Source organism: Caretta caretta, chromosome 6 (genome assembly GCF_965140235.1).
Source record: "Caretta caretta isolate rCarCar2 chromosome 6, rCarCar1.hap1, whole genome shotgun sequence".
Taxonomy (NCBI): Eukaryota; Metazoa; Chordata; order Testudines; family Cheloniidae; genus Caretta; species Caretta caretta.
The window spans coordinates 62626944-62650974 of NC_134211.1; the positions used below are offsets into that span (position 1 = coordinate 62626944).

Sequence of the window (24031 nt, forward strand, 5' to 3'; positions counted from 1 at the left end):
ACCTCTTCATCTGCCTACAGCATAGATCAAGATGATCTTAAAGAGTACTCTTATTATGGTTATCTCCTCCCAATAGATAACAGTGCATCTGCTACATGCTGTAGTTAATCATAATAATATAACATCTCTACATTTATATAGCATGTTTATTCTCCAAGCACTTCACACACTATATATGTCTAGCACTGCTGAAATGGGATTGAGTCTGAGGTGGGGGGCAGCAGCCAGGCAGAACACTGAGGGGAGTGGAAGTTTTAGCCAAGTACACGAGGCAAAGTCCTAATTGGCCACAAAGATTCCTGTGTGGAAGTCTAGTTTTCTAAGACCCCAATTAAGAGCAGAAGTAGCAAACTGTAGCTCCCTAGGGGAGAAAGAAGTTGAGGTTTGAAGAGATTCAACCACCCTGTGAATAAGAGCAGAGTGTTCTCCAGAGAGGAAAGAGTATCCCATATTGTTCGACAGAGACCGTTCAGATAGGCTATGAGTCAGCACTGTCTTACTGGGAAGGCAGTCGCAGATAGCTCTCAGCCCAATGGATTGTAAGGGGGCATAGGATGGAACACAGACAGCCTTCATTGCCTATATAAATTCACCTCCACTGTTTAAAATCTAATAGTTAGTCTTCAAAGTCTAATGTAAAACTTTGGATCTGGATACCAGTGCAGAGGGATGTAAATCACAGAAGGGAGCAGAGGAATATCCTAGGATGACAACAAAAGAGTCCATTTTGCTTACTGATGTATTTAGTGCCTAGATGCTATGGTACCAGAGCGTATAACACCATAGATTGGTCTGATAGACAAGCCATGAGGTGTTCTGGCTATTGGCATGACCTGACAAAGGATTCTGTGACACTGATGTGCTTTACCACTGGAGAGAGAAAGGGAGTGGGAGGAATCCCCCTAGCTGACTCCAGCTGGGTGAGGAGGCATTAGGGATAGTGATTCAGTGGGGAGTATGTACTGTGAGAAGTTAAATATTTCATTGTATTTCAGTAGATGATATAGAGGTACTTAAGGAAAGTACATTTAGACAAGTCTATCAGTCCATTTATTAACATGCCCACTCTTATTGTTTCAAGAGGGATGAAACACTGAAGGTATTGGTGAGCAACAATACTTGGTCTGTATTCACAGCAGTTTGATTAAAAGTTGGAAAATAATTTGCAAGCCCTGAAGGTACTATCTAACCCTCGGACATTTTTTTAAAAGCACTTTTACCTTTAGACTATAACCTGTAATATGGAAATTGGGTAGATAAGTGGAGTAGGTTACATCCCTATCAGCTGGAGGTCTCTGCAAGGACAGCCTAAATGTGGACCTTGACTGATACACATAGGGCCAGATCCTCAGCAGGTGCAAATTGGCATAGCTTCACTGACTTCAATGAAGATATGCCAGTTTACACCATCTTAGGAGCTGGCCCTTAGTGTGATCTAGTGAAGAATGATTGAAGGGATTGGATCAGGCTAAGGTTTGGTTTATAGACAAAGGGATTGATCGGGGGAATCAGAGAAGGGGCAGTTTGACCCTATCACTTAGATGCCCAGTGTGGGAGTTTGCCTCTGTGAGGAGCATCATAAACTCTGAAAAAGCCAATCAGACAAACTAGAAAAAGGAGCTAGACCTACAGTACTTTTGCATGTGTTGTTCCAAGCCAAACAATCCAGTGACTGCAAGGCCCCAAGACAGCCAATCAGGCTGCTGGAGACATGATCATTATTCACTGATTAAAAGTTAAAAATCAAATAAGTAAATTCAGCTTCAGCCAGTCAGAAACTGGCTTACACTGAAAAGTTTAATGTGCTTTGCTTTCATGGGTAAACCAGATTTCTGACTGGCTGAAGCACACAATATGTCTTGTCTCTGCACTAGGGGAAATGCTACCATTTGGTCATGATCCAAGTGCATTCCATGATTCATTGGCCTTCTTGATTGTGTGTTTCAGATGGAAAGGACCACCCAGATGCCAGCTGGGAAGGCTCCAGTCCTGTACTGCAGGCCATAAGAGTGAGAACCAATATCTTGAAAGATGGCTTCCCCAGTTCCACTGCTGAAAGCCTCAAGCTAGCACAACCCATATGAAGAAGAATGTGTCTCAGCTGGAGAGAGGCATGACACAGATATTTTGCCTAATGTGATTTCTTTAAATTCCTGTGAAGCACTTTGTGGAATTGCTGCTTCTTTTACCTCTGAACAGAGTGACTTTGAATGTGGTTCTTGTTCTTTGTACATGAGTAGCCATATTATATTTAGTGATATAAAAGTTCTGTGTTAGTTCTGGTTAATTTAGGTGACATGCTGAAGAAAGATGCAGGATTGGTGCTCTAAAATAGATACAGCTCAGGCTGTGGCATCACATGCATCCTCATCTTACCATGGCCTTGCCAATGGGCTTCCTGACCTGGAAGACCCACTTCCAAGAGTGAGAGGGGAATTCAATTAGTCCTGAAATGTCAGTTCACAATCTCCAGGGAAATGTTGAACCAACCAGTTGGTTTGACTAAAGCACAGCAGTTCAGTGGCTCTTGAGTCTATGATGTACTTTAGAATAATCTTAGCCTATATTTTCCACTGAATGCATCCGATGAAGTGAGCTGTAGCTCACGAAAGCTTATGCTCAAATAAATGTGTTAGTCTCTAAGGTGCCACAAGTACTCCTTTTCTTTTAGCCTGTTGTGTATCACAGTGAAATCTAATCATAGGCTTATGGCAATTCAGGGTTGAGGGAGAAAGCGTAGCAATGATTGCAGTCTCGTCCTTCTCGTGGCTAAATTCTAGAAGATTAGTTTCAGAGGAACAGCCGTGTTAGTCTGTATTTGCAAAAAGAAAAGGAGTACTTGTGGCACCTTAGAGACTAACCAATTTATTTGAGCATGAACTTTCGTGAGCTACAGCTCACGGTCAGCTTTTTCTGTCTTCAAAACACTTCACATTCACAACACCACTGCAAGGAAGGAAAGCAATTGTTACCCATTTTACAGGTGGGAAAATGTGACCTATTCAAGATCACACCTGGTCTACACCTAAAAATTAGGTCGATCTAGCTACAGCACTCAGGGAAGTAAAAACGTTTCCAGCCTATGCAACACGGTTAGAGCAACGTAACCCTCACTGTAGATGCAGCTAGGTTGATGGAAGAGAGATGGATTTATTACAGCAATGGTGAAAGCCCTTCTTTCAATGTAGGAAGTGTTTTCACTACAGTGGAACAGCTGCAGCATTGTAACTGCGCCGCTGTAGCATAGACATGGCCTGAGCTGGGATTACAAATTCCTGGCTCCTAATTCTCTGCAAGCACAAACCATGCCCATCTCTCCATAACTAGGGAGATCACTCATCTGGTTTTGGCCTCTTTTGGGGTGGTTTGTCCACTATCCAGTACTGGGACAAAAACCAGACATGATATTGTCCGGTATCGGATGGGGGCCACTATTTTTCAGAGTGCTTTGCTCTGCCCGCTCTGGCGTGACATTGAACACACCATGCATTGATCAAAAAGAGAAAACCAAGTGATGAAATGCAAAATGAGGAATCCAGAAAAATGCTACATGGCTGAAGAGAGGTTTTCCCTTTAGGGCCATTCCACTCCAGCCAATGTTGATAGTGAGTGAAAGTCATTATCATTTGCTGGCTGTTGGGTGGTCTTCGTGAAGTGAGCCAATAGCAGAGGTGGATTAAGGTCTCTTTGGGCCCTGGGCCAAAGCAAGGGGGAGGGGCGCTGATGCCAGAACTGTGGCCCTGCCCCACCCCTTCCTCCTGCTGCTCCGCCCCTTCCACCTGTGGCCTCACCCATGGCCCCACCCTATTCTCCCCCTTCCCCCATGGCCCCTCCCCATTCTACCCATAGCCCTGCCCCACTCCACCCTGTGAACCCCACTCCCATTCCACCCCTTCCACTGCATCCCCGTTCCCCACTCACTCCTTTCTGCCACCTCCCCGCTGCAGCCCCAAGACCGGAGAAGCTCTGGCAGCAGCGGGGTGCGAGAGCTCCTCCATCCCCAGGGCCGCTGTGGGAACCCCTAGGCATGGCCCCATAGGCCTGTGCAGTAATCCTCTATTGGCAATAGCCTCAATCCAGTTCCTAGTGGACAATTGCTCGCATCTCAAAAATGCCATGACATGTGTCACTTACTGACACTCACGTTGGCAGTCCCAGCAGAGAGGTTAAGCATGGGATGGGGCACAGAAAATAATCTTCCTTCTTACTTAGTAAGTTGGGAGAGCAACCTGGAGAAGAGTGCTCTGCATACACACACTCTCTCTCTCACATTCCTCTCTCTGGAAGTAGCCATTGCTATAGTTGCCAAGCATGTTATTCCATTTCAATAGGCTACTTCATAAAATTTCCGAAATGCTTCTTGGGGAAGAGAAACTCCCTGGCTGTCGTGTTATTGTTGGGTACTTTGAGGAGGCTTTTTTTATTTTTAAACCAAAGTCGAAGTTTTCAGCTTGACGATGTTGTCTGCCATGGCCGCTTTTTAATAAGGTCCCGCTGCGCTAGTATGTACCAATTTCACGTGAGTAGCTTATACATGTTTGGTAGCACACTCAGACGCAGAAGTGTTTCTGCTCTTACCAGAGGCGGTGTTAGCCACTGGGGGCCCTAAGCAGGAATATTACACACACACACAGCAAATAGGGCCCCCCCCCTCGAGCTGCTCAGGGTCCTAAGCAATTGCTTAGTCTGCTTATGCCTAGCGCCAGCTCTGGCTCTTACAGTCACATGCCTGAGTCCAGGACCTTTCAGAACTACAAAAGGCTGAAGGGCAGGGAAAATTCCATCGAGAAGCATTCAGGTCACCAAGAAACAGCCAGGATCTGTTTAGGCTTAAAACGCCTTGTTGTTTTGGGGGGGAGGTAGAGGAGGGGAGCACATAGTTTTTAAATGTTGAAATGCAAGGATTGTTTAACTGATTTATCCTGCATTATAGGAATGTTATGCTTGGGGGGGGGCACTAAGCTTTTTAATATTTCTAAGGAGTTAGAGTGTTTTTTGAACATTATTGTATGCAGTGATGTTGTAGCTGTGCCGTTCGCAGGCTATTAACGAGACAAGGGGTGTGAATAAAAGATATTACTTCACCCACCTTGTCTCTCTAACATCCCCCACATTTTCAAACCTTAATAATTATACTTCCCCTTCTGTGATGTGACGGCCTCAGCACACCCTGAATAACAGCCCCTGTACTCCTTGTTCATCCCCTGGGAAGCACAGAGACCTGCTGACTACTGCTCCGCCTTGGGATTAAGATGACGAAAATGGATGGTGGGGAGCCAAGGTCAGAGCTCTATCCCCCTCTACACTAGCTCCCAGGGTGGGGCTGGTGCACCAGTGAGAGCAATCTGAGGCACAATCTCTCCAGTGTTTCTGCTGGGCCTGGCCAGTTCTGCTCCACCACCGCACAGACAGAGCTGTGGCATAAATGTCACAACCAAGCCCATATTACCAGAGAAGCCTGCTTTTGCAAGGAAATTAACCAGATGAACCAATAATTCTCTTCTGTTCCTATTCCTGTGATTCCATGGCCCTACAAACACATGATGTACTCAATTCCTGCTGCATCCCATGCTATGAATCTTGCAACTAGACTGCTGCAGCCGTCTCCTTTCTCCTCTCTAAGGACAATAGTAAAATCCACCAGCCACTTCCTGCACTAATTGGATCAGGCTCTCTCTAAGAAATTAATTGCCAGTTGAACAGATTTGTTTCCACTATGGGTGAGCAAAAAAAGAGCATGAACATGATTTATTGTGTGAAAGGGACCACTACAGGTTTGTAGTTCAAAAGCCCTGGACTGATTTCTTTTCTCTTTTCCTCCCCTATCCAAATTCCTCTGTAAGCAGATATGCAAAAGGGCATATACTGAGTTAAACTGACTTTTTGAAGGCTTCTCACACTGTACAAACAACTTCTGAGGCCAGTCAGGAGCCAAACCAGCATGTAGCAGTTCATTCCAGCACTTGCAGAGGAAAGAGGGTGAGAGAAAATTAGATCACTCAAGGACAGCTTCCTCCTGTTTCTTCTATGTCCCACTACGCCCCCAGGCCTGTGACCTGCGAATGTCCTTTTCCTCTTTGTGACGTCATGCCCCAGTTAAGATAATGGCATGTTTGTACATTTCCATAGCACCTTCCACTGTAAAGGATCCAAAGTGCTTTGAAAATTCTTTTCACAGCACTCACTTCGTCCATCACTGAAATGCAGCCAGGTCTGAGTTGCAACATGGCAGCCACTTAACAGTGCCTAGCAACGCTACACAGCTGTTGAAGACAAGAAGGGAAGATGTCTATACACAAATGCAGCTACAGGGACAATTTTACATAGGGAGGATATAAATAGCAGAGTTGAAATTTGGCCAGAATGCTGGGGTTAACAAACCAACTCTTGCTGGTAATGCGTTGGGTTCTGTAATAACCACAAACTAGTGAGTGCCTCTGATTTTCATCTCATCTGAATGACATCAGAATAGTGCCCCCTATTAATGTGCTTGGGCATTGCTTCAACACAGATTCAAAAGGAAGCATGCCTGACTCCACTGTACCACCCAGCTGCTGCCCAATGCCAACAGCAGCAGACAGGCTCATAGCCCAAAAGGGATATGGCATGGATTGTATCACACTTTTACAGTAAAATAATCCACCTCACGCATGCACTCCAGGAGCCTGGCTGCTCAGCTGGCCTGTAACTAGGGGGCTGCACACTTTGTGGGTTTGATAGGCCAAGCGCATTGCACACAACAAGGACTCCTTGCACTGCTCCATTACCTCCCACAAGCTCCCTGTGTGCCACCCTCTCTCTATATTTCTGGGATTCCCTGCAATGCCCACCACACCTCCTCACCAGTGGTGGATTTCCCGTAAAACAGACCGTGTGGTGGCATGGGGCCCCCAGCGACAGGGGGCCCCAAAATGCAGGACAAATCTGACAAATGACTGAATTTAATAAGTGTTGCAAGTCGCGAAGCGGTCAAGGCTTTCTGCATTCTGCGACCTGTGCTCCAAACTTGTTTTTCTGAAGTAGTCCAGCAAAGAATTTTGCTTTGCCATTTTTTTCGCTGTCTCAGCAATAGCATAACAGCAACTAAGGGAAATTGTCATTTGCCAATCAAAGTCTGTCTGCTTGACCAATTATTCAATTGAACAAAAGCACCCTCCCCCACACTTTGCAACAATGCTTGTGATTTGTCACTAAAAACGCGGGATTAACTGCATTAAACCTAATTGGGTGGTCCACGGCCCACCGAAGCCCATCCGTGGCTATGCCCCTGCTCTTTCAGACATTTTTGATCTACCTAAAATCAAGGTCAGTTTTTTAGCAACAATGAAGCAACACTGAGTCTGGCAGTCAAAAACGCAAAAAAATGAAGGTGAGACAAGAAGATTAAGCTAAACACAAAGACAGTTTGTCATCTTATTTTAAAAAGCTTGAAGTATTGACTAGTGGACATGCATCAGAAAGTATGGGCGAGGAAACATTTGAAGTATCTGATCACTTGCTGAGTTGTGGGGATACCACAATGATTGCAAAAGTTGAACAAGTGGACTATGAAGTGACAATGGAACTACAAAATATTGGTAATTTTGTCAGAGTAAGGGAAGAAACCTACTCTGAAGATATTGCATTATGGCCAAAATCTGTTTCATTGGATATGATAGAATATTTCTTAGTAAATAAACCGAAAAATGTAGGTAATATGGAAAATTTGAGAAATGAGTATGAGGTTGCAGAACAAAAGCAATTTATAGGTCTTCATGAGTCCTGTTTTCTGAGGATGAAGAAAAATGGGACGACAGACATGAGAATTTGGTTGATTTTTTTTTCCAGAAACAACTAAGGCAGTCTACTGTTATGTTTGCAGATTATTCCCTGACCATAGTAAAGGAAAACAAACATTTGTTGACGGGCACTCTAATTGGAGAAATGTTGCAAGACATATTGCTGATCATGAAACTTTCAAAGCTCATATTAATGCTGTGTATAAGTTCGTTTAAAGGTGTAAAGTATCTGGAAGAATTGATTCTGTGTTATCGGCTCAGTTTAAAAAGGAGTGTGCTTATTGGAGGAAAGTGCTGAGACGTGTTCTTGCCACGGTCAAACTGCTGTCTTCTTTGGGACTAAGAGGACATGATGAGTCATCATTGTCAAATCAAAAAGGTAATTTTTAACCTGCCTTGAGTATCTTAGTGAATTTGATGATTTTCTCAGAGACCATTTGAAAAATTATCAGTATTGTGGCTCAGGGAAGACCAACTTTTTAATCCACCAAACCTACGATGAATTCATCACTATAATGGCAGAGCAGCTCAGAAACCAATTCACTGATGAAGTAAAAGATGCCAAGTACTATTCCATAATAGTTGATTCAACACCAGATGTGAATCATGTAGACGAATTAACACTAATTTTAAAATATGTGACCGACAATGGTGATGTTGTAGAGCATTTTCTTTGTTTTGTCCCGCTAAAATCCCACACTTCTGAATGTCTAGAGACAACTGTTTTGGAAATCATTGCAAATTTAGATTTGGGCATCAAAAATTGTCATGGGCAGAGCTTTGATAATGCTGCAAATATGGCAGGAAAATAATCAGGTCTATAGGCAAGACTGAACAATGCAAGCCCCTCTGCTTTATTCATACCATGTTCCAGACAGTCCTTAAATTTAATCTGCAAAGTTGCAGCCGAATCTTGTGAGGGAGCTACACATTTTTTTGACTTTGTTCAAAATGTATATGCCTTTTTTTTCCGTTTCCATGCATCGGTGGAGTATGCTACAATCACGTCTGGAGCAGGCAAATACAAAACATTAAATAGTCAAAAGACTGTGTGATACCTGGTGGTCTGCTTGTGCAGATGCTCTTTTGGCTTTGAAAATGAGCTGCTATGATATAAAGAAAACCTTATTGGACATAGCCACATCAAAATCTGAAAAACCGTGTGCGAAAACTGAAGCAAAATCCTGAGTAGAAAAGTTTGAAAAGTACAGTATTGCTGTTTTTACTCTTTTGTGGAACCATTTACTTCAAAGAATTAATGCCATTAGGAAATCACTGCAAAAGGTTGATACAAATGTATTGAATGCTGCACAATTGTTAGCCTCAGTTAAAAGTTTTGTCATGGAAGTTTGAAATGACTATAGCTCGGGGGAAGCAAAGGCACTAACATTAACAGAAAATATAGGTTCCCCTGATATATCTGATGAGAAATGGAAAAAAAGCAGGAAGTTATTTTTTGATGAAACTAGAGACAATGAAATCAATTTAAAAGGGAAAAAGATTATTGTTGAGACTGTCAATGTTATTTGTGACACAATAATAGTGCAATTGCAGAGTAGAGGTGAATCTCTAAAGAAAACTGTTGATTTATTTTGCGTGTTTTTTGACAAAAGTATAGATGAAAATGCTAAAAGCCACTACAGTAAGAAATTAAGTGAATTCTACTGAGGACATAGACACAAATCTTTTTGAAGATGAAGTGAAACATTTCATTCATTTTATCAAAAATTATGAGGTCTGTGCTTCGAGATCACCAGTTGATTTGTGTAGACTTGTACGTGACGGTTTGCAGGCAACCTTTCCAAATGTAGAAACCATTCTGAAAATATTTTTAACAATACCTGTCCTTCTGGTGAATGTTCTTTTTCTGTATTGAAACGAGTTAAAAATTATTTGTGAAATACGATGAATCAGGAACATTTGACAAGTTTGGCAATATAGACAATTGAAAGTGCCTCTTTACAAAATATTACTTACAATGACTTAATTGATGATTTTGTAAAGAAAAAGTGTAGAAAAAAAGTCAGGGGGTTGGATAAGGAGCAGGGAGTCCCGGGGGGCAGTTAGGGGACAGGGGGCAGTTGGATGGGGTGGAGGTTTGGGAGGGGGTGGTCAAGGGACGGGGAACAGGGGGCGGTTGGATAGGGCAGAGGTTCTGGGGGGGGCAGTCAGGGGACGGAGAGCGGGGGGGGTTAGATGGGGGTTGGGTTCCCAGGGGGCCATTGGGGCGGGGGTCCCGGGAGGGGGCAGTCAGGGGACAAGGAGCGGGGGGGGGTTGGATGGGTCAAGGGTCTTGAGCGGGGCAGGCAGGGGGCAGGAAGTGGGAGGGGGCAGATAGGGGGCAGGGGCCAGGCTGTTTGGGGAGGCACAGCCTTCCCTACCCGGCCCTCCATACCGTTTCACACCCCGATATGGCCCTCTGACCAAAAAGTTTGCCCACCCCTGAGATAAGGCAATCCAGGTGTCAACATGTTAAACTCTGTTGGGAGGATAGGCAGAGATTAAATGGGGTATTATGAGGCTGAAAGGCATTAATGGGTGTCATCAACTAGTTTGATGCAATGGCAGAGGTGCTTGAAGCTGTGACAATGCTAAAGAGCTGGGCGTCATGAGTCCCCTATTACCTCCCTCCCTCTTTTGGTTTTCTAGTCCCGTTCTTCTCCCCCACTCCCCCCATAACCAGTATGGTTTTGACCACATATGCTTAGAACATTCCCTGAAATTTTGGCATTGAGCGGCTGTGGCGTTCAAAAATTATTCTACTACACAAAGACAGGGCAATGCCAGAAAGCTGGGTGAAAGGCCTGTGCAAGCTTAGCCACTAACTTTCATTAGTCAGCACCCAGGCCCCAAAACTTTAACCAACTGTAAAGAAAACTGTGGAAAAATAGGGTAGCCCACACTAATCTGTTATTACTCCAGTGGAAACAGAACCAGGAGCCCCACCCCAGGCCTCATTCTCTGCTGCCTGGCACCATGGCCGTGTAAAATTCTACCAAATCAGATTGGCAGTGGTTGATTGCATTTGCGCTGGCATAAATGACCATGTAAGCTGCAGGATCATGACCAATTAGGCCCTTCATCTCTGCCCAAACACATACAAGAATGTTTCCCAAACTGGTCTGTGAGCTGCTGACTGGCAGTGTGCAGCAAGCTGGCTGGTTGCACAGTGCTGGCTCCTCCACTTTGCTTCCAGCTACTAAATCACATTCAAAGAAGCTAAGCGACATAAATATTTGCCCAATATTACTTTCCATATAAGCAATTGCTGCATTTACCACAGGGATGTTATATGACCACAAACAGGCAAGGAAGTGGTTCAGACAATCACAAATGGGAAGGGAGGTCTAAAAGGCAATCTCTCTACCAATACATGCCCCACACTACGAAGAAAAGTAAGAATCCCTGGCTTACAGGAAAGCAGTGATCCACAAACAGTGGGCTACAGAGCACAGCTATATAGTGTACAGAACTGACAGCCTCCCAATGGTGAAGAATGTGCAATGGAAACAAGAGGGTTTCCTGCCATCCTAGAAAGTGTAATTTGTGCATAAGCAATTCCTTATGCAGACTTTCCTTCTATGCCAACTGGGGCTCTCTGTATGCTTCTGACTGGCTGGGCTGCAGCACAAGCATTGAAATCCATTAATGAGTCTCTTTTTTGTTAGGTGTTCCTTTAGTGTAACCTCACCAGTGACGAAATTTGTTAACAGTATCTAAGTCAGAGGGATAACAAATGTACAGGACAGACTCAACGTGATTTGCAGAGTAAACCAGTGGCCGCTGCAGGCACCAGGAAATCCAGTCCTAATAAATAAAAATTCTGACAGCCAAGGAGAAGAAATAAATGGCACCAATGCAAAATGAGGTGAGGAATCCTGCATAGTTGTCAGCCAGTCATTGCCTTACACTGAGCTGATTTTCATTTACTAGTGTGCTAACTTCTTCTGTGAACATGCATTCTCACTGCTGCAAGGAAAGTGTGGGAGTGGGAGGCTATGTGGTCAAAGAGCTGGTGTCTGTCAGACATTGTCAACAAGCACTTCAGTTAAGGAAGCCAGCAGAACACACGTATCCAGACCTGCCCCTAAAGTGAAATAAAAATATTTTTTGTTTCTAGCCTTAGCCCTGGATGATGATAAAAGATGATTCTACAGGGCAGTGTGAAGAATTGTAGAGTCATGCTTCCCAATGGCAAATGCCCTGCTCCCATCACTGATAATGTTTACAGATAACACAAAAATCAGGGAGGCATAAGAGGACATAGCACCGATTTAGAGCAATCTGGATCACTTGGTAGATTGGGTGCAAGCAAACAATATGTGTTTTAATATGGTTAAATGTAAAGGTATACATGGAGGAACAAAGAATGTAGGCTGTACTTACACAATGGGAAGCAGACACTGAAAACAATATGGTGGTCATGGTGGCTAATCAGCCGAACATCAGCTCCCAGACTTGATACTGTGGTCAAAAGGCTATTTGAATAGGAATAAAGAGGTTATTTTACCTCTGTATTTGGAACTGGTGTGACCACTGCTGGAATCCTGGGTCCAGTTCTGATGTCCACAATTCAAGAAGGATAATAAATTGGAGAGGGTTCAGAGAAAAGCCATGAGAACGATACAAGCATTAAAAACCCCACACATTCTAGTGATAGGTTTAAAGAGCTCAATGTATTTAGCTTAACAAAGAAAAAATTAACAGGTGATTTGATTGCAGTCTATAAGTGCCTACCTGGGGAATAAATATTTAATAAAGGGCTCTTCAATCTAGCAAAGAAAAGTATAACATGATCCAGTGCCTCAAAGTTGAAGCTAGACAAATTCAGACTGGAAATAAGATGTTAATTTTTAACAGGGAAGGTAATTCATCATTGGATCTTTACCTACAGTCATGGTGGATTCGCCATCACTGACAATTTTTTTAAGTTGGATGTTTTTCTAAAAGCTATGCTCTAGGCCAAACTTTAGAAACCTGAGGACCCCCATTTTGATTAGGGTTGCCAGGTGTCCGGTTTTCGACCGGAATGCACAGTCAAAAAGGGACCCTGGCTTCTCCGGTCAGCACCACTGTCCGGGCTGTTAAAAGTCCAGTTGGCAGTACAGCAGGGCTCAGGCAGGTTCCCTGCCTGCCATAGTTCTGCATGGCTCTTGGAAGCAACAGCATGTTCCCCCTCTGGCTCCTATGCTTAGGGGAAGCCAGGGGGCTTGGCACGCTGCCCCCACCCCAAGCGCCAGCTCCACAGCTCCCATTGGCCAGAAACCATGGCCAATGGGAGGTGCAGGGGTGGTGCCTGCAGACAGGGCGGCGCCTGCAGATGGGACAGTGTGCAGAGCTGCCTTGACGTGCCTCCATGTAGAAGCTGGACTGGGGACATGCTGCTGCTTCCAGGAGCTGCTTGAGGTCAGCACCACCCACTCCTGCACCCCAACCTCCTGCCCCAGCCCTGATCCCCCTCCCACCCTCCGAACCCCTCTAACCCAGCCCAGAGCACCCTTCTACACCCAAAACCTCTCATCCTCAGCCCCAACCAAGAGCCCGCACCCCCAGCCGGAGCCCTCACACACCCCCACACCTCAACCCCCTACTGCAGCCCAGAGCCCCCTCTCGCACTCCAAACCCCTCAGCCCCAGCCCGGAGCCCCTTCTACACCCCAAATCCCAAATCCCTCATCCTGACCCCACACCAGAGCCTGCACCCCCAGCCAGAGCCCTCCCCCCTCCCTGCATTGCAACCCGCTGTCCCAGCTCGGAGCCCCCTCCTGCATCCTGAACCATGTATAGTTTGTCCCACTGTAGTTTGTCCACCCCTGCTCCAGGCATTATTTTGGGGGAAGTTCTGAGGCCTGTGTTATGAAGGCCAAACTAGATGACCACCATGGTCCCGTCTGGCCTTGAAATCTATGAATCAATTAATGAATCCCCCCAAGATTTGACATTTGGGATGGTCAGCTGTTACTTCCACTACATGTCCTCTAGTCCTATATTATTTCACTATGTGACTTTTGCCTTCTGACTCTGCACCAACCTCTAGGTAATTGATCCTAGGTTCCTTAATTAATGACCATTAGTTTTTCCCATCACATATGCAGGTAGGCCAAGAGTGAAATGTCTCATTTAAAAAGCTGTCACCTCATTACTGTATTCAAGACCTAATCATGTTGGATCCTTTTATTATGCAAGACATAGAATTATAGAATCATAGACGATTAGGGTTGGAAGAGACCTCAGGTGGTCATCTAGTCCAACCCCCTGCTCAAAACAGGACCAACCCCAACTAAATCATCCCAGCCAGGGTTTTGTCAAGCCGGGCCTTAAAAAACCTGTAAGGAAGGAGATTCTACCACCTCGCTAGGTAACGCATTCCAGTGCTTCGTCACCCTCCTAGTGAAATAGTTTTTCCTAATATCCAACCTAGACTGCCCACCGCCTGCAACTTGAGACCATTGCTCCTTGTTCTATCATCTGCCACCACTGAGAACAGCCTAGCTCCATCTTCTTTGGAACCCCCCTTCAGGTAGTTGAAGGGCTATCAAATCCCCTCTCACTCTTCTCTTCTGCAGACTAAATAAGCCCTGTTCCCTCAGCCTTTCCTCATAAGTGATGTGCCCCAGCCCCCTAATCATTTTTGTTGCCCTCCGTTGGACTCTCTCCAATTTGTCCACATCCTTTCTGTAGTGGGGGGACCAAAACTGGATGCAGTACTACAGATGTGGCCTCACCAGTGCCAAAAAGAGGGGAATAATCACTTTCCCCGATCTGCTGGCTATGCTCCTACTAATGCAGCCCAATATGCCATTAGCCTTCTTCACAACAAGGACACACTGTTGACTCATATCCAGCTTCTCATCCACTGTAATCCCCAGGTCCTTTTCTGCAGAACTGCCACTTAGCCAGTTGGTCCCCAACCTGTAGCAGTGCATGGGATTCTTCTGTCCTAAGTGCAGGACTCTGCACTTGTCCTTGTTGAACCTCATCAGATTTCTTTTGGTCCAATCCTCCTATTTGTGTAGTTCACTCTGGACCCTATCCCTACAGCACATCTACCTCCCCCTCCCCCCCAGCTTAGTGGCATCTGTGAACTTGCTGAGTGTGCAAGCTATCCCATCATCCAGATTATTATTGAAGATGCTGAATAAAACTGGCCCCAGGACCGACCCGTGGGGAACTCTGCTTGATTCCGGCAGCCAACTAGACATTGAGCTGTTGATCACTACCCATTGAGCTCAACAATCTAGCCAGCTTTCTGTCCACCTTATAGTCCATTCATCCAATCCATACTTCTTTAACTTGCTGGCAAGAATACTGTGGGAGACTGTATCAAAAGCTTTGCTAAAGTGAAGGTATATCACATCCACCGCTTTCCCCGTATCCTCAGAGCCAGTTATCTCATCATAGAAGGCAATCAGGTTAACCAGGCATGACTTGCTCTTGGTGATTCCTTGTTGACTGTTCCTGATCACCTTCCTCTCTTCCAAATGGATTCAAAATGGAACATAAGTTTCCCACGAATACAATAATTTGTCACACCAAAGGTTGTGGTGTACTCCCAAACAGAACATTGCCTTATTCTACTTATTACAATCAGAATGCTGTTTTATGTTCTTGTTGTGGTAATTTTTAAGAGGCTTGATGTCACATTACCAGTCCTCAGGATGTTGAAGCTCTACTTTGTTTTCATTGTTATGAAACACTTAATGCCCTATCCTTTCTTCTGTGTTGCAGAACCATCTGCAGAAACCAAGCAATGTGCAGTGAGTTACTCCAGGGTGGCAAATGTCTCCATGGACAATTGGCAAGCAGAGCTGGAAGCTGAATGGCATCAGCCTTCTTAATCATAGGATACTGTTGTAGAGCGTGAGTTGGCAGGTTAAGCAAAGCGGAAAAGTCATTCACAAATTGCATGCATACATCTTACTTCATTCATCACGTTGTGTTTCCCTTTCATCCACATCCCTGAGCCCCATACACATTGCTGGCATTCTCGCTCCATCCCATAGAAGTACAAGGTTGCCACAGCCACTGCTTCCCAAAGACATCTGCAGTCATTGAACAGCCAGCTCAGTCACATGCAGTGTTATGTGCTAGAGTTTAAGCTTTTTCTACTGACCCTTTTTTATTTCTTCGTCTCTTGAATCTGCTGCAATGTTTCCTGATCCAGTACCAGAAAAACTTTGGAGGGAGCAGGGTGTTACAAAAGTAATCACTCAGCCCCTCAATGCCGGCTCCCTTGAGCTATGTTCCAAGGTCTAAATGCCAGCCATAGAGCAAGCTTTGAAAACAGTGCATCTCTGACAATTCTGTATAAGGTCCTGAAAGACCAAATTGGAGTTTCCAAAACTGCATTGTTTCCCTTCAGCTCTTCTCCTGCACCGTAAGAACAATTATAGTTCATAGCCACATAAAGATCCTTAAATAACTACTTAACTCCTTATCTGAAAAAGAAAACTCCCCATAGCCTCTAAAATTATCTTCATTATAATTCACCACAGTAAGTTATATAATCAACAAAGCAGATACAGTCCTTGCCCCAGATGTTTTAAGTAACAAATTACACATCAGAGTTCAGATGTAATACACAATATGACCAGAAGATAACCTAATATCTCCCCCTACCCTTCAATATTTTGGGAGATTAACAGTGCAAGGCTACACAGAAGAGATATGGGTTTGGAAAGGCTTGAATGAGGGGCTGGCAATGACTGGATTCCTTAATGTACATGGAAAACAGAATTTTTCCGCCACTGACCCACTCACTAGCTGGGTAATTGCAAAGGGTGCTGGGGTCTCATTCAGAAGAAGCTGCTGATGGACTGATACTTCCCAGCAAAAACACCACTCCAGTAAGTACGCAAGTGTACATGCACTTTTGTGGTTATAAGTTTAAAGGTCATGCCAGACAATTGACTCGCAAAGTTGTAAGGTAAATTCTGTTTTCTTTTGTGTTTAGTCTGTTCAGTCATTATCCCCATCCTCACCAAAATAAAGAATTCAAGTAAATAATAGAACTTACATCACTTTTGGAGGTCTCTGCTATTCAAATGTGTTTCCTTTGTCTCAAATTACATCATCAGACTGTCAAGAGGGTGGCTTCTTGTTTATGTATGAATTCCTTTTTCTCTATTTTAATACAATTTTTAAAAAAAATCTCACTACTCTACCCTTCATCCAGGCCTAAAACCAGCTCTAACAAAGACTGCCTAAAGCCAAATGTAGCCAGTTAGAACCAACTTCTCCAACTTTAATTATGGTACCTGTACTTACGATTTTTCTTTAGTATTAGAAATGTGAGAGACTCTATCTTGCTTCAACTGAAAATTTTCAAACTCAGTGCATGTATGAGACTTGGAAAATCCTGTCCCTCCCAGAAAAATCTTCATGTAAATAACATAGGAGTGACTTCTCCCAGCGAGCGAAGGGAATATTAAAAGAATCAATGTTTATGTACTGAGTTGTAATCACCCAACACTGCTGGTCTGTCTGAGGGGGAAACAGCCACCAATTAGGCAGAATGAATTCTAATGACCAATCAGTAGGAATGATCCGACATAGCAATGGCTGACTTTCTGTGGCAGTTGGCAGTAGACAAATGGCTGCATGACTGTTCAAAGGGAACAAGTCATTCATAAATGCAATGCACACTTTGTACTTAATCCATTGGTGTCAGAAGGAGTTACACGCACACACGAGTCACTGAGAACATCAGAGTGGAGGCACTTTCCCTCGATAAGGGGTGCTGGGAAATGGATGGTTCCCATCATCCTGACCAGAAAAATCAAGAGGTTAAAAAAATAGTTTCAAGAAAAAATTGTATTAAGGAAATTGTGTGACATTTAGTCAGGCATTTATTTTAACAGTGTGAATAAACAAGCAGACAAAGTCCATGTTTTTCAACTTCAGTGGGGGCTCTTGGCCAAGAAGAATAAGTAAACTAGATGGGCTGTGTCGTTTTAAACTTTTTTTACTGAGAACACATGCAATATTTCTCAATCAGTTCAGGAGTTGTCATTTCCGGTATGGTAAGACTGCTCCTGTCCCCCCTCCCCCCTCCAACCCTCTCCCTGGTGTTGGGGGGAAAAGTCAAAGTCATTGTAAGCTACAGTACTGCTATCTGCTCACAGAATGGCAGGCACTTTTGAGTTTGTGTACAGTTATGAATAACAATCTATTTGTAAGCAATGTCAAAGAATACTGAGCACATGCATTCGCACATATATACGGTGGCAATGATCCAAGTATTCTGCCTTGCTCCTTGCAGCCTTACAACCATCCTGTCCCAAGCAGGGTTGGATTATGCCACTACTTGGCATGTTGGAGAGACATAAGTATCTCTTCGGGCATGTCTTCATTGCAGAGCTAACTGGGGTGACTGGCATCTGGGTCTGAGTATCCAAGTTGGCCTCTCTTGGCTCAGTGGCCACACTGCAAAACCATATTTGAGTGTGTCCACTTGACTGCACCCACATTGGTGCTGCATTCACTTGTGTGAGGCACTGAGACTTCTGGGTGTCAGATTCCAGGGTTCCGAGTGCTGCAGTAAGCTGAGCCACTCTATGGCTTTCCTAGTGAATTGTGGGAGAACTTGTCTGTCCTTCTAGGCACATGGGGTGGAGGGAATTGTAGGAAGGCAATGGAGGGCTAGCTGCACTTTAGTGGTGTAGCATTTGTATCCCCACTGCAAAGTGGGCTGGATATCAGGTCAAGTGCAAGCAGCACTCTGGCTTTAGCCTATAACCCAGCACCGGCCTGCTTGCTGAGGTGTAAAGCACCACGACTTGAGAGCAGAGGGCATGGCTAAAGGGGCAGTTTGCCCTAGGCCAGCAGTTCTCAAACTATGGGTTGGGAGCCCAAAGTGCGTCACAACCTCTTTTTAATGGGGTCGCCAGGGCTGGCTTAGACTTGCTGGGGCCCAGGGCCAAAGCCAAAGGCGAGGGCTTCAGCCATGGGTGGTGGGGTTCAGGTTATAGGCCCCCTGCCTGGGGCTGAAGCGCTTCAGCTTTGGCCCCCCAACAAGGGTAGCAGGGCTCAGACTTTGGCTTTGCCCCCCCTCCAGAGTAGCGGGGTTCAGACTTTGGCTCCGGGCAGTGGGACTTTGGTGGGCTCAGGCTCTGGTCCCCCGTCCTGGGGCTATGTAGTAATTGTTGTTGTCAGAAGGGGGTCGCGGTGCAATGAAGTTTGAGAACCCCTGCCCTAGGCCATTTGAGAGGGCTCCCAAATTGAGTGATGCTGTGACTCCACACACTGGGTCGCAGTGCTATTCACTGAAATTTTGCCAGCAGCCCTCCATCATGATGGGCCAGACCTGAGTGGTATTGTGCCCCTGCACGCCATTTTGCAATGCTTGGAGCAGGAGCCGGGCCCAGGACAGGAGCAGCCGCTGCAGGGTGATTGTAGTCTGGGCTCACGCTCCAACACACACAGAGAGAGTCATCTCCCCTCAGCAATAATTTTATTTAGAAGAGTGCAGGTAGGGGGTGGGGTCCTCAGATTTTGCCCTGGGCCCCCTCAAAAACCTCAGTGAGGCCTTGCATTCATGTAAGGGGTTGGGGGGGGGAGGGAGTGAGAGAGAAAGCCAGGTTAGGGGCAATGCCTTCTCTGCAGTGAAGAGAGAAGGTAGTGTTGATGAGTTAGTTGTTGGCATGCTTTCCTTGTAAGTAATTACTGCACCAGTGCCCCAGCATATTGAGGGAGGTGGGGCGCTGTGTTGATGGGGGTATCACTTTCCAATGAACTCAAAACTAAGGTGTTGATCATTTGTGGTCATTAAAAATTTCATTTGCCTACGGGTAAACTGGACAAATTCAAGTTCAGTTCATTGCATTATATCTTCTTAAAACTGACTTGCCGTTTCAATCATATATAGTATTCTTGTTCTAAATTGTTAGACAGTGTTGCTGTGCACCATTAAAGAGGTGCTGTGTTCTGCTCCAGAGCTGGCTGCATTTCAGCCCTGGCTCTTGTTGCAGACCAAGAGTTTGTATGTTTAACATCTAAAGTGCACTGGGATCCTTCAGGCTCAAAGGCACTGAAGAACTATACTATTGTTATTTGATGGAAGACTGAAATAAATGTTTCACTTGTTTTGTGATCTACATTTGCCTCTGCAAAAACACATATCGGTTACCTGCATAATCTGTGTAAATGCCTAGCAATTCTGATCACACTAAAAATGATTGATGACTATGGTTAAATGTCTGATGTAAAATTTGCAGCTGAAAATCTGCTCACATGATTCTAATTACTACAAATAAGTTCAGGGCTGTTGAGATTTTTGCAGCTTTGTGTGAAAGTCCAGGCCAGGAGTCATCCCCTTGAGGTTAGAAAAGGTTTCATCTGTCTGTGGTTAGAAAAGGCTCAACCACTTAGTTATCCAGAAATGCATAACAAATGATGGCTATAGCCAGAAGCACATTTTGGGAGCCACAACAGGCTGTGAGGCAGTCACCGAAATCAATCCCATTTAGAACTGGTTCAGACACCTTAATGATATTTTTCCCTTTCAATTGCTGGGGTTCAGTGTAATGGAAGTAGATTCAGATTTCAGGCCTGAATGTGACCTCAGGCAGTCGCTGAAGACATAGCATGGACTCTCCACTTTTTGTTGACAGCAAACCCCCTTTTCATTTCAGATTGTATCTACCTAGGGGCTCCCAGTTCCATCTAGGCAAAGAGGGGGAGACTCAACTGCCAGTGGCTTATGATACACACAGGGGTAGCCATCTTCATCTCCAGGTGTGTCTTGGGGCATGGCTACACTTGCAGATGTAGAGTGCTTTAGTTAAACCAGCCTTCGCAGAGCTCAGTAGGGAAAGCGCTGCAGTCTGTCCACACTGACAGCTTCAAGCACACTGGCGTGGCCACATTTGCAGCACTTGCAGCAGCATTGGGAGCGGTGCATTCTGGGCAGCTATCCCAGCATGCAAGTGATTGCAACGTGCTTTTCAAATGGGGGGGGTGGAATGTGATAGGGAGTGTGTTGTGTGTATGTGGGGGGGAGAGAGAATGGGTTTTGGGGGGGCTGAGAGCATGTCAGCGTGCTGTCTTGTAAGTTCAGACAGCAGCAGGCCCCCCGCTCCCGCTTCTCTCTCTCACACACAGCATTCCACACTAATGGCTTGCTTTGTCTCAATCTGCTCCGGCTGTCAGAAATGGAGCTTTCAAAGGGCATATCCGCATTCCTGCAGGGATTCAAAAACAATGACAAGAGTGGCCACTTGACTTAAAAAGAAAAGGAGTACTTGTGGCACCTTAGAGACTAACAAATTTATTTGAGCATGAGCTTTCGTGAGCTACAGCTCACTTCATCGGATACATCTCACTTCATAGGGAGCATAAGCTTTCGTGAGCTACAGCTCACTTCATCGGTTGCATCTGATGAAGTGAGCTGTAGCTCACGAAAGCTTATGCTCAAATAAATTTGTTAGTCTCTAAGGTGCCACAAGTACTCCTTTTCTTTTTGCAAATACAGACTAACATGGCTGCTACTCTGAAACCTGCCACTTGACTTAAGGGGATTATGGGATGTTTCCAGAGGCTGATCAGAGCACAGTAATGCAACACCTCATCCACACTGGTGCTCCAGCAGGGGCACAGCAAACATTATTCCACTCACCGAGGTGGAGTACCAGCAGCGCTGTAGCCGCAGAGTCAGAGCACTCTACGTGCCTTGCCAGTGTGGACGGGGAGTGAGCTAGTGCACCTGGGGCTCCTTTATTGCGCTGTAACTCGCAAGTGTAGCCAAGCCCTTGGACAACCCGAACAAAAGACTCGCTTTGTTCTTGTGATCCTGTATGCTGCCACATAAGCGAACTGGTGAGGCGAATCTGCAGAAGGTCCTATCATGTCACTGGCAGCATATTTAACCATAGCAAGGTTATTAAAATAAAGTCCTGCTGTTGAATAGACTCAGGGCAGGGGAAGGGAACAAATGTTTAACCATGTAATTGCTGACTAATGTACCTGGTATATCTCCAGTATATGCACAGTCTCCATGCTTCCAAACGGAACAGATATTGTGTGTCTCCAATATATACACTTTCCATGCCACCAACTGGGTCTGGTACAACTTGGTATATGCCTGTATCCTGCCCTAGCAAATGGATAGTGCACATCCTATTCTGTGAATGAAGTGTGTCAATGTAGCCACAGTGCTTTACTGCAAACCTGGTACAGCCATGCCTCGCTCTCAAGGGATTTCACTGAGCTTGGATTGTGAGCTCCTTGGGCCATGACCTATGTCTTCCTACTTGTTCAAACAGCACCTAGCACAATGGATTGGATGCAGTGTGGGTGGATCCTCTGGGCACTGCCATAATATAAATAAAATAATTTATATAAACTGACAGCACTCGAGTCGTGTGCAAATCTCCATCAGCAAAGGCATTATAATATTTATTGGTATGCAGAATTTTACGGTGTGGTTGCTCACCACTAGACAATTGGTAAACAATTGACTAGCAGTGGCATTGTGGTTATCCATGTTTCTAAACTTTACTTGGGTTTCAGTGTAGTAGACCTTTATAATTGGGAAGGTTTGTTCGCCATTTTTCATCAGGCACTGCAATGATTTCTTTTACCTTTGGTTTATTCTCTTTCTCTATGAATCCTGAGATGTATTTAGCAATGACTTCTGCCCAGAAATAGGTAGATTAGTGGTAGAAGATGCTGGTACAAAACCACTATATGTGGGAAAATGTTAAACAAAATTGCTATTGGAAAGACTCAACGCTGTATTAAAAGGCAGAGTAATTAGACTGAAAACATGGTGGGAACTGAAACAAAAAAGCTGATAAAAGTTTTATAAATTAATTTGAAAAATATCAGTAGGCGCAGGAGATAAAGGAATATCTGAATCTCTTCTTAATATTGAGATCACTGCCTCCTATACCAGAGACCAGTTATCCACTATGCTAAACATTAAAATTGAACACGTCAGATATGCTAAACAAATGTAGTCTGCATATGTCACCAAAGCAAGCCAATCAATTAAGGGCCACATCCAACTCCCATTGAAGTCAACAGGAAACTTTCCATTAACGTTAATAGGAGTTGGATTGGGTTGTGAGGAACAAACGGGCACCCAGAGTGGTAAGACATTCTAAAATATTCCAAAGGGAATTATTGCTGCAGCACTGACCAAAAGGTAAATGCAGGCGGGTGGAGAGGCTTGGATCAGAGCCATAGCATATCAAAATTCAGAATATGCTTCAACTGAGCATTAGGCATTTTTGGAGCCATAATCATGGTCTATAGTGATGTGATCTGAGTGGAAAGGCCAGTTTTTAAAAAGGAAAAAAATTGATACTCTCCTAATTGTAGTTGCTGAAAGAGCCTCTCCCACCGTCTGTTGGGGAATGTTCCTGCCCCATCATCGCAGGGACTGCCCAGTCCTAATTTTAGAAAACACTTGTTGGGCAAAACAGGTTATTTTAAGATGCCTCCTTTTTGTAACTGGAATCTTTCTATTGATCCCAGAAGCTCTAGTTGTGCATATCTTATTGAGGGGGTGGCTATCAACCACAGCCCCTCTCAGGTGCCCCATAGGCCACCCCTCTATACTACCATCCCACTATAAATAACTCACTGCACATTTTAGCATGGGGATTACTCAACACACTGAAGTGTGAAATAATCCCCATTTCAAAGAAAGCGGCTGTCCATCCTACAGTCTCCTGCTGGGGGAGGCCTGATGCCTAGATGGTGATCTGCATAGATCAATTCATCCCTGTTGTTCAAATACTTGTAGTGTTCCTTACTAGGCATCAAAGAAGCAGCTGCGTTAGTCTGTATTCGCAAAAAGAAAAGGAGTACTGGTGGCACCTTAGAGACTAACAAATTTATTTGCGCTCAGATAAATTTGTCAGTCTCTAAGATGCCACAAGTACTCCTTTTCTCCTTATTAGGCAGGCGCAGAAGAAACCCCTGCATCAAAGTAACCTTGGGAAACCAGCCTGCAAGTTTCAAGATTCAGCTGTTTAAGGAAATACATTATAGACTGGTGCAGCAAAATGGCTTTATGTTTGCATATGAGCATGTTAGGTATATAGAAGCTTATGCATTGGTGTAGATAGGTGTGAGCATGTTTATTAGGTGGGTCTGCATGGGAGCATACATATCTAATTACATGGGTACTAGCTATGGATGGAGAAGAGTACATATCTGCATGTGTGTATTAGGTATGTATGGGAGTATACATGTGTGTATATCAGGTGTTTAAGCAAGGGAGTAGATGTCTGCAGGTGTGTACTCTAG

The 24031-nt window shown here is 44.7% G+C and overlaps 1 protein-coding gene and 1 long non-coding RNA gene across 8 annotated transcripts in view; one reads left to right on the forward strand and one right to left on the reverse strand.

Annotated features, from left to right (window-relative positions):
• RAD51B (RAD51 paralog B) overlaps positions 1-24031 on the forward strand; it is a 788206-nt gene that overhangs the window by 704579 nt on the left and 59596 nt on the right. For 5 of the 6 annotated variants that reach the window (XM_048852286.2, XM_075129636.1, XM_075129637.1 and 2 more), the window contains one exon: positions 1948-5084. The exons of the other annotated variant lie outside the window; for it this stretch is intronic. In XM_048852286.2, coding sequence (XP_048708243.2) covers positions 1948-2084 — 137 coding nt within the window. In that variant the 3' untranslated portion in view covers positions 2085-5084. Of the gene's footprint in view, positions 1-1947; positions 5085-24031 lie in introns of those variants that run through there. 6 annotated transcript variants of the gene reach the window in all.
• The window catches only part of LOC142072536 (uncharacterized), a 170319-nt gene that overhangs the window by 88638 nt on the left and 57650 nt on the right, over positions 1-24031 (reverse strand). The gene's annotated exons all lie outside the window — the stretch shown is intronic.